At 33.0% G+C, this 12297-nt stretch overlaps 1 protein-coding gene across 7 annotated transcripts in view; it reads right to left on the bottom strand.

Annotated features, from left to right (window-relative positions):
* LOC112593043 (polypyrimidine tract-binding protein 2) overlaps positions 1-12297 on the bottom strand; it is a 177741-nt gene that overhangs the window by 35609 nt on the left and 129835 nt on the right. For all 7 annotated transcript variants that reach the window (XM_025337269.1, XM_025337275.1, XM_025337272.1 and 4 more), the window contains one exon: positions 3554-3700. In XM_025337269.1, coding sequence (XP_025193054.1) covers positions 3554-3700 — 147 coding nt within the window. The remainder of the gene's footprint in view (positions 1-3553; positions 3701-12297) is intronic.

The following is a 12297-nucleotide window of genomic DNA, read 5'->3' as shown; positions in this document are numbered from 1 at the left end:
CACGGAATATAGGTATATATTTATACTTCAAATATAAACGCGCAGAATTTGCAATTGCTCGGTACAAACATAGAGTGTAAACATAATATTACGAAGAATCAACTAGCCCGCGCAGAAGTAGATAGATCAAAAAGACTTTTTAAGATGTCGAAGGTTTACGTATATTATGTATGAACGCTGCGAATGGTTTAGGGGGGAAAAAAGCGAAACAAAATGACTATAGAATTTACGACAATATAATCATGCTATTTTCTCTTTATAAAATCTGCAAAAGAGTATTGTAGATAGTCGCGCATAATACAAATACGCGTCGGCGAATCCGTGATTATTTTACGAGATGCTGCAGCCGTACGCACACGGTAAATAATATACGCATTTACGGGATAGAATATAATATAAATTGTCATGACAACGACGTGACTACATAAACGCTCCAAGTCGGTAAATACATTACTAGAAAACTACGAAATGATAAATCGTATAATATAATACGTATACATAAACCACGACACGGACGAAGAAATAATATTATAATACCCATGCGTGGCTGTGGGCACGCCGCAGCGATTATTTGTTTTGTTTCAGATTACCCGACTGCTGCGGGTACCGCTGCTACACAGCACCAGCAGCGCCGTCCTCTTCATTAAAAATCTCCCGCACGGATAAGAAAATACAATACGCACATACTGTAGATTCTGCATACAGGTATATACGAGTATTATTAAGTCGTATAGGCCGGTACGGCTGCAGCAGTGGCAAACTGAGCTTCGTGCACTCAAAAAACGCACTTTTGTTCGAGACCCTTAACTTGCGAGTATATAACATCATATAGGTATACCTATACTACCTATATATATATAATATACGCATTACCGCAAACCATTGTCGTTAGTCGAAACACATTTGTATGTAGGCGCGCGATGAAAGATGGTTTTTGCGTCTTTTGACATCCACCAAGCAACTACTAACTATAACCGCGAATAAAGTAGTGGAAAGTTATAAACTATAATAATAATAATATGCAAGCGTAATTAAAAACACAGGTGTCGTCAGATTTTTAAATATATAATGAGGTTGTGCGAAAACAGAGTAAGTATATATAGTATCATTATTATAAAGTTATGCATTGTGAAATTTTTCACAATTTTTTTTTTTTTTTTTTTGTATCAAATATATAGAATTATTTTGAAATGTTGTTATGATTTTAAAGATCTGTCATTAAAATTTATAATATTTTTGATTTACTTAAACTCAAATAAAAAAATAAAGCGATATTTTTGTTTGCACGTTTTTCTTTACATAATTAAAATGATTTATAGAGTTATAAATTTCACTTTAATAATATTTTATAATTTCCATGTAAATGAGAATGTTCGTAATATAGAAAGCGATAACGCGGTATGTAGAAGTATTTTTATACTGAGTCGTTAGAGCTTTCGACGTCAATGTCGTTATTATTATTATTATTTTAGTCACCAAATTTACGCGGGGTTCATTTATTATATTTTAAATTATTGAAAAGATATCGAACATTGAATCACACGAGCTATTAATAAACTGCCAGTGGTTTCTATCTAATTTATGGCAGGACAAAGTCGCTACCGCCTACCGTCGTCAGTTCGGCAATAAGAAACACTCTGGCCGAAACCGGATACGAAATACGAACACACTACCACTAAGTCTATGTAAGTCCAAGTGAAGAGATCCCACAGAGCATACGCATAAACGTTTGCGATATATATATACATATGTGAATATCACATATTCACATGGTAGACATTATATTATATTTATTCGTTGTAATGTCGGACGTTTTTATTTAGAGTCCTGTTCGGAGTAATGTCACTATTTTACGAATCGTATCCTATGTTTGTGCTGCGATGTGTACGCAGCGACGACAAACGGGGAATTAATAATATGACACGGGGTAAAGTACATGTACACACAAACCTTAACCCCGTATAGATGAGGAAGGATGAATGCTGGTTGGAATGCAGACGTACAAATATATACATATATATATACTGGTTCATAAAAGCGAGGACACGAAGAGTGAGGTGGGTTAAAAAACGATTTTAATTTGTAATAAGCTCGTTAAAAGTTTTTAGCGAGCTACTGGAAACTCTCTTTCTCTATAAATATATATATATATATATTTATATAGACGTAGTGGCTGTTTAGGAGAAATATCTATAACGATGTCATATTACACACTCTTTAGGTATACATTTAAATGTAAATGTATAAATATATTATATAGCTCAGTAGTAAATAGTTAGTATCTTTAAACTATAAGTTACATAATACGTCGTCGTTCACTCAACAACTACTCTGTACATTACAAATTAAAAAAAAAAAAAAAAAAAAAAAATAGTAATAATGAAAACAATAATTTAAGTAATAAGAAAAAGTCAATAAAATGGACATTAATGGAGAAGCTAAATAATTAATTATAAAAAAAAAATTATGTTAGTATTAAATTCTATATACGACTAAATACCGCGGTATGTAAATGTATACAAAAATATATAGGTAAATTAAGCGTGTGGTCTCTCGCCTAAACGATAAATGCATGATGATAAACCAAAAAATATTAAGATAATTGTTTAGCTGATAAACAATTATTGGTCATGATATTCTAAGCAAAGACCATACTTCAAAAATATCATATGAAAAAAAATAGTTTAGACGGTCACACACCCACTACAAATAAAAATGACTATAACATAATATATAAGTCGTGACATTCATATAATAGCAAAAGAATTGTTTGACTTTTTTCTTTTCTCATCAAATCCATCACCATCACAATGATATATTTTACACACAATAAAATAATATACACTCGAGATACCGCGGATGGAACCCCATCATTGTAGTTCTGTAAACTTTGTTTTTGCTGATAAATATATTTATATATATATAATGTACACGATGATAATATTTTAATAGAATAAAGTTCAAATTTCTGTCGATTGAACGGTTCGGACAAAAATTATATTGATTTTTATTTCTAGAATAATACCGCACATATAATTTTATAGTTTTTGGAAACAGAATATTATCACCATCGTGAGGGCAGTATTGTCGGTGCTACATTGACTTCATTGTCATCTTTTACAGAAAAAGTTTATTAATTTATTAACTTGGTCAAAATTGAATTGGTTCGCGAGAAGTAGTGTTGTTATCATGATTGTAATTGCTAATAAGGAAAAAAGCGACGAAGTTTAATATTCAAATACATGTATATAAACAAAATGTGTTTGTTTTGAAATTGAATTTGAAACGTTGTTTTAAACAAAGTTAATGGTTTATTATTATTTTTTTTTTTTTAACAGAAATTATTATTTCCACACTCTCCCGTACTCTTGAGCTTCAAATATATTATGCGAATATTTTTTCACAATTTATCTACGACGGGCAACAAGCTATACTCGTTTAAAAATTAAAAACTCAATTCCCGAAAAAAAATAATAACAAAAACTTTTTCATCTTCAAAATTTAAAAGTTTTTACATTTTATACATATATATATATATATTGTAAAGACTTACGGCATTACTGTGCGTTTGGTCCGTTTTCAGCTCCTTATGATTACTGAACTGTATGAACACAGCGCGACCTCTGAGCTGAGCCGTGCACGTTGTGAAGTATGTAACCATGGCTGATGCCGATGTCTCGTCCGCCATCTCGAGGAAAGCCTATAAAAATAAACAAGTAAACTAGTTATTACGAATTCGTCAAATTGCATCTTTGAACTGTAAATATAATAATCTACAAAGGATTTGTAAACATAGGCTAGGGAGTCATAGGTCGGTCCAGTTCATTAGACAACTCGTCGTCGGCGACGGAAACGGTAAAGAGCTAATTGGGCGGTAGTATGATTTTTGACCTACTATTCGCGAGTGAATCCCCTAGGGCTTTCGGGAAACAACGAGCTGATGGGAGAAGAGAAGAAGGTGATTTCAAGGATGCATAAAATCAAATATATTTCCCGGGAATCTAGGTTTGTTAGAAACACGAAGAGGGTGAGAAAAGTGGGAAAGTGTTTGATATGGCTGGGCTAAAATCGTCGTTATCGGATTAAAGCGTCGAAACCAGCGACCGCGAAACATGGTCAGCTGTAGTTTATACTTTAGGTATACAATTGTCTAAACTTTCTACGACTCGTAGGATTATATTTAAAAAAATATAAACGCGTACAGATCAAGGAAAAAATTTAAATACACGTTAGTCCTTATTATTTAAAATGTAATATTTTATAAAGTGCGTATAGTAAAACAACAGTGTCTGACTAGACCTCTTATAATAATTATATAATATAATAAAATGCTTATACATCTGTTTTGCGTTTTCGTATCAGCCTCGAAAAGATCCGCATACGTTTTTCGGTTTCAAAAGAATATTAATAAAAAAAAAAAAAAAAACAAATCAAAAAATTCGATAACTGAGCGAAATATTATAGAAAGAAATAATGTTTTTTTACATTAACATTTTTAATACAAATCGAATAGAACACATGTAAAATATATGTCTGTACGTATGTATGAGTGTGTGTGAACACAAGGTTCTGTTCCATATTCTCTTGTATAAGCAGAATAATATATTTTCGCTTATGTTTCTTGCCTATCCAATTTTCTAACGTAGTTTCTCGACAAATACGAAACTTTTTTTATTTATACGTAAACATAATACATAAAATATAACAAACACGCGCATTTTAGTATAACAAAACGTAATTGAAAGACTCGCTTTGATTCGGTGGAATCAAACACACGTCGAAGTAAAATCTATAATGCCCGTAGCGAATTAATCAAAATGTTCTATTTATATCATTCATTTTTTTACATTTTTTTTTTCTTTGTTTGTTACATATTCTGAGAGTTAATGTGGATATAACGGGTTTGATAGTGATTTCGTCACAGAGAATCAGAGACGTGCCATCACGTACAATCGATGACGCATTAATCGGAATAACCAATCTTTCAGACCATGTTTGTTCAACGCGCTAAAAGCGTTGATGCCGTTGCGACGAAATAAAATCCATTCACCTCGTGATCCCTTCATATTCAATACCCTACTTCCATATCTATATACTGAGGCATGTGCAGTGTAAAAACACACACACACACACATATCTTGCGTACCCGTGATGATAGTATAAACGGAAGCAAAAATTGCTTTGCGGTTTTCCATCATCGTCATTCACCGAAAATAATAATAATAAAAATAAATAAACAAACTTTTTATTATTATTTTTATCAGAACATAATAAAAGGGAGCGACATCATTCATTTCTGGCACGCGAGTATATATATATATATATATATACCAATAACTCTTCTATTCCATTTATATATATTTAACCGCGTCTTCTTTTCGTCAAAACGTGCGATTATATACGTTCGCTAAAAACCTAATCCCTTGTCCTATCCGTACGCCACTAAAGTTATTAGGAAAATATTCCTCCCCAGAGTGTACTTTCTATATACTGAACTATATATGCGTACTACAAACAACAACAGGTATACCCGCTGCGTATCGCTTTTGTATACCTACGAAAGAAGGTTTTTCGACAATTCCCTGAAATTTTCCACGTGCTGGTTTTCACATTTAAAACTGTTTTATTATTATTATTATTATTATATTTTTAACTATTTTTTTTTTTTACATGTGAACATAATATATATTTTCATGAGATGTATCCGAAAAATTGGGGACTCGTACATAAAAAAGCGCTATGTCGATTTAATACGTTTCGTACCACGCAGGTAGGTATAAGGTATTGGATAGGCTACGGCGGTGGCGTTTCTTTTCTTTTTTTCCTTTTTTTATTCATGATAAATAGTCATCACCAAGGCATCCCTCTCCGTTTTCTATTCAGATTTTATGTACCATCGACCTCTATTGTCCGTAAGTACGGTGTTTTGACAAAAGGTGACAAAACTTTTTGGACAATTCCCTTCGACTCATCCACGTACATATACATATACACACCACACACACACATACACGTTTACTTCTCCGCATGGGCTGAACGTCTTAGCAACCGGAAAAATTCGCTACAAAAGCTGGGTCGTTTATCATCTCGCCAAACACTCGCGGTTTTCTACACGACCCGAAGTCGAAAGTTTGTTTTATTACCCTTCCCCCAACATCATCCTCATCACAAACACCTTCGCACTATAACTATCGCACGACTATTGTGTGTTGCTCTATTGATATTTTTCTCCCCTCACGCGTAAACGTATTAAAAATCCCGTCGCAGAAAACATTTCTAAAAATCGATATTTCATCACATGTACATGTATAAAGTTGATGTATAGAATAGGTAATACTTTCTATTTATATTGAAAAAAAAAACTGTCCACTCGTTAATCCTAAATTTCGGCAGTTGATCACGATTTTATTATATCATATAAATACTGACTAAAAATTATTTGAAAACAGGAAACAATTCGATAAACGTGCGAAAACTTAACGATAATTTTTTTTCACACGGTGTGATCATTGACGCAGTCGTTTTGATGAGCCAATCAGAAACATTTTCCCAGACATGATTTCTTAGGTATCAAAAAAAAAAAAATAATTATAAAATACGATTACAGTGACGTTATAGTAATTACAAGAAAGAAACAAAAACGAAATTAACCCGTTACCATAAACTGTAGCTATACATAGCCATTGTCTTAAATCCGCTCTGGCGTAACCGCAGTAGCGTCTTCGTCCAACTGTAACTATTTATTACTTTTCTTACTCCGATTGTTATTGCTATTATTTCTTTTTTAGTGTTCTTAACGAGGAAACGCGGGGGTCGTTAATAATTAATTTACACATTGCGATTAGTCCGAGCGTAAACATATATAATGTAGAGTTATTCCTAAAACTCTCGTGCATGCAGCAAGTAGATTTCCCGAAGATAACTCGTTAGCTGATTTGAAATTATATGCTACGGTTAAAGAAGTTGTGAACCTGAACCGGGGGATTTCTAGGCAATTTATTTCACTAAATTTAAATAATAATATTATAATATAATCGCCGTTAGAGGATAATTTTTTTAACCACTATTGCTGTAGTAGCTATACGACCTATACTCGTCATCAAAAAAAGTTTTTAATATTCGAGTAAGATGTCTGCGCTTTATACCTATATAGATAAGTTAAATAATAATATTTACTCATTCAAAATAACTTCTTCTGTATACAGGAAAATTGATAAAATCGAGGAGCCACGGGGTTAATAGCTATAAAAGTATTTATATAGGTGAACTAAGTCTTGCCATGGCCACGGATTAAATGTCGTATAGCCTGTATTATCCGCGTAGTTCTCCACTGTAAGCAAGTCGTATATACACTGTAAATTCACTTGTTCCTAGAAGATTTGTTAACTCGGGAAGAATAGCCTGTAGTGACGAATGACGAGCCACGAAATAATAACCTAGTGCGAAGAAAAGACGAGGCTTGACACGGCTGTAGGCCGAGTATTAATCCGTTCTCACTGCCGTCGCGCGTGACAGATAAGCTTAATGGAACAGAAGTTTTCTTCACGCTGCCACAAAGTTTTCACCGGCTTTTTCGAGAAAGAGTTTTACGGGATTTAACGCGATGACATAAAGTGGCCACTACAACAGCAACTATTGCTGAAATACATTGGTTAAGTATAGGAACAACTAAATATAAACAAAAACTGATCCCTCCGTGTATACACTGGGGTCGCGATCGTCGTAAGTACTGACTAAGATTAATTGTCACGATTACAATGTAAAGTTTGAGGAAGCTTGTATGCAATTATATTATTTTACAGTATTTTTAAATGCAATTTTTTTGATTCATCGCACATACAGTGACCTGCTATTATAGTATGTATATATATATATATATATATTTACGCATTTAGGTACCTACGCGTTATCTATAAACTATATCTACCGAAGATTACGGTTTGATGCTTATATAATAATAATAATATATATTATGTATAGGTAGTTCACGGCGGTAGTACTCGACGATGGTAAAAGATAATATCATATACGTATAAGGTGAGTAATGTGATGGGTAAGGCGTAGGATTGAAAGTAAAATCCATTTCCAATTTGCTAACAAATCCGCAAGTATATACTATAGCTCCTCTTACCCGCCACAAATGAGTACGTGCAGGGCCACCCCTTCACGGCTCCCACAACCACCTCCGTCAAGTTCACCGTTCGACAGACTTATATCCACCTCCGGAGAAGAAAATTGATTCAGTGGTGTGATATTATATAAACACGCAGGAGGGGGTAGATGCTGTGCGACGCATGCTCGAAGTGGTTTATCTCGTCGCGCGTCAAATCCCGCGGAGAGTCTAGTATGATAAAGGTATCTGCGGTGTATATATATAGCCGCAGGTTTATGTATCGTAAAGGATATAATATAGGTACATGGGGCAGAAGGGAAAAAAAGGAAACTAAGATATATGCGTATATAATAATAATAATATATCACGTGTGTGTGAGTGTGTGTAATATCGTTGCGTTAAAAAAGGAAACTGTTAAAGTAAGAAGATTGAATTAGGAGCTAGCTATTTTTCGAGAATACATCGTATATATATTATATATTATATACATATATACATACATATATATATAAAGACACTGCACATGTTATATATACTTGCGATATCTAGTTATTATTTATGAGCTGCAGTTAAATAGAAGAAGAAATAATACGATTTTCTTTTCGCCAATTTTAAATAGGGATAAATTCAAGTATTTACATAATATTATTACTAACGCACCGTGGGTTATTGCGACGGGTCTATCGTACAAGGCTATCTGCAGAAACCTTTCGAGATAGAAAGAAATATTGACAATCGTTAATATATTATAATATAATATAATATAATACACATATAATTAAAAATACATACTACCAATTACTATAATTTAGTGAATTTAATCGGTTAAAGATCACCCAAGCTGGGCAAGGTTCACACATGCGTGATATAACCAAATAGTATTTAAATAATACGTATTTTTTCCACGAGGCTGATCCGAATAATAACCGGTAGCGTGTATATTGTAAAGAGGTAACGCATATGAACTATTCAAATGGGCTTGGTTAATTTAACGCGTAAACATTTGCTTTTGCGAAAATGAGTTTACAATACGATATAATGTTTTAATGGGGTTTTACGAGTCTGTGTATACGTAATAAGGACCGAAGCTCTATTATCATGTGAACGAGAAAATTAATTTCGTAGCGGTGGTCCATAAGCAAATATTAAATTAGGAGTAAAAATGTCCGTTTTACATTGTTTCCAGATTGTAATTGTTTGTTGCTATTTTTCCTACAATTATCCCAGAAAATATTTTACCTTAGTTCCTAACAACAACAACAACAACAACAACAACAATAATAATAATAATAATAAAGATAATAATAATACAAAATGCGCAAAACAGCGATCACGGCCTCATCGACCAAGTATTAAACAAGTAGAAATTTCAGAGGGGCATGAAGAGGAGTAAACGACGAAAACGTTGTCTTTATAGCAAAACTGGAGAAAATGTGTGCGTATGTGTGTATGTGCGGGAAGGATAGGTATCGGGCAGGTGATATAAAGTGGACAAAGTCCAAACGCGAGTTCGAGCCGATCGTCAACACTTCACGAGTTTGTCGGTGGTGAGGTTTAATTACGGACAAGGGAAACTTTTGGGAACGTCAAACATGCAGCGGCCCCCACAGGTGAACTAAAAGTTTTACGCACGTGACCGAAAACGGATTGATGCGAGGATCGTGACCCGTGTACGTTATACATATATATTTCGTCGTCATATTATATGTAATAGAGACTTCTATAATAGGATGAGTAGCACTCCCAATACAAATGAGAGTTTTCGTATTCTAACGGTAGCGGTGGCATCGGGTCTACACGTAGCTACGAGTGTAAATATATATTGGATACGTCTTGAAGAACTCGCGTATTATTAATTACCACACGAGATTCTCTAAAATGCTATACTCGAGAAGATAACGCATATAATATATTATATTTGATATTTGCATGTAAATTTCCGATAAACTATCGTTAATATTTATCGTATATAATTTAAATCACCTATTAGATAGAATTTATACTAAAAGAATATTTTGCACAATCATGTCTACAAATTGACTAATATGAATAGTGTAGTTATTTGCGACAAAAAATAACAAATACTTTTTTTAATATTATCGACTTTTAATGTTTAGATCGTGAAAACTATTCGTCGGATATGTCCATAATTCATTATATAAACATGAAATTATCATTATTAAATTTCCTTTCCGTTGACAATTTTATAATAGGGTGGTTTTCGTTTATGCAAAATTATCAATATTTTGTTTTTAATTGTTATTTTTATATCTAATACATGAAATAGAGAGTCCTTTATAAAATCATTTCTTGTGGATTACGAAAATGCTTTCAGTGCATTATTTTGACAGTCCCAGCTGCATTAGCCGATTATACGTTTAAAGCTATATAGTAGTCTCTACATTACGCCATCCGTTTGTCGAAGAAAAACAATTTTCAAAATATGTAAATATTTGATTTGAACGTTTCGCTATAAAACTAAATTAACTTAATGCTACACTCAAAAAAGTTACAAGTATATAGTAGCATGACATTATATGATATATATATATTACTACGGTGTTATGTATAATGATTACATAAGTGTTCCCACGAAAAATTTGCAGTGTGGAAATGTAAATATACTTTTATTGATTGTCGCGTATTTTATCTGACAACTTGTATAATATCGTGGCCAGGTTTGTAATTATTTAATTTAGCTATCGAAGTTCATGCGTGGAAATTCGCGAAACTAAATAGAATAAACAGAACGTTTAAAATTTGCCTGGTGTACTAAACACACGTATATGTATGAAATTGTTGAAGGAAGTTTCTGAGTGAAAAAACAAACATTTTAGACGGATGTCGACGTAAACAACTATATTACCACCAATAAACTTTTCTCTAAACTATATTTATAAAATTTTTGATAAATCAGTTAATATTGAACTGGTACCTGCGCCTACGTGAATAACTGCGAGCAATAACTGTAACAATGAAAAAACTTCTTATTTGATTAAGGTAATTGTATGCTAAAGGGTGTATAACGGCAAAATAAATATAGTATATAACAACAAATACATATACAATTATTTAATTAAAGGACATTTATGGGGGCAAGTTTATTATTTGATAAACAATGGATGATATAAGTTTATCACATCGTTGCATTGAAAATATTTGAGGATTAATCAGACTAGTTTTTACCTAATATTTACAATTGTGATGTAAACTAAATATTAACGCGCCAATGCAGTGAGACAGATATTTGCAGTAAGAGCGATTTTTGAAACTCTGGTTTAATGTATACTAGTTTAGTAATAATTGGTAGTTAGGGATGATAAGAAGAAAATATGCCCGCGAAGCAAACCAGAACTCAATGAACCTTGTTTAAGATATATTTAGAATACCACAAATATATGTTATGAATTGTTAAATCTTAATAACAGCTATCGTTGCATACACCAATGGAAGGTATCACGTCAATATTACATCTAGTGAAAAAAACTGTTATTATAAACCGATACAGACTGTAAACATTTGAAATAATTTTATCGTATGTACATTATTATTATTATTAAATAGTTATGGTTGTCCGTCATTATGATATTGTGGCATTGGGTATAATACACGCATGCACATAAACGAGCCTTGAAAGCAACAATCGACAAACTGTTGCCAAAGGTGATCGATGATATTAACCATCGTCGTCGCTGCCACCCCCGTACCTGTTGACGGTAAAGTTTCGTTCGAAATAGAAACGAGACGTATGGCGAGGGGAAGTTTTACCATTCCTGTTGCGCGTAAGACACGGTGGCGTGAAAATAAATAAAATAAAAACCGAAGAAGAAGAAACAATCATAAAATAAAATTGAGCTTACATGTATGTATGTATACGTATATCAGAAGGGGTGGGAATCGGAAGGGGAAAAATACCATTATTCTAACTATAAATATTTAAAAAGAGCAAAAGAGAAAAAATGAATAAAGAAAAAAAGGAACTGTGCACGCGGTAACATCTATAATTTAAACGTTATTTGTGTCGGGCAAACTGCACACACGTCACAATAGGAATGTTTTTCAAATACCTATATAATAAGAATATTATATCGCAATTCCCGCAATGACAAGACGACGTTTTTGACGCCCATTGGTCACCATTCGTTGTAATAGTACTGCGTAGGTGGTATTAATATATAGCAAAG

This window comes from Melanaphis sacchari, unplaced genomic scaffold (assembly GCF_002803265.2).
Source record: "Melanaphis sacchari strain LSU unplaced genomic scaffold, SCAv2.0 Contig19_pilon_pilon, whole genome shotgun sequence".
Lineage (NCBI taxonomy): Eukaryota > Metazoa > Arthropoda > Insecta > Hemiptera > Aphididae > Melanaphis > Melanaphis sacchari.
The sequence above is the reverse complement of the archived record's forward strand: the minus strand, read 5'-3'. Positions and strand labels throughout refer to the sequence as shown.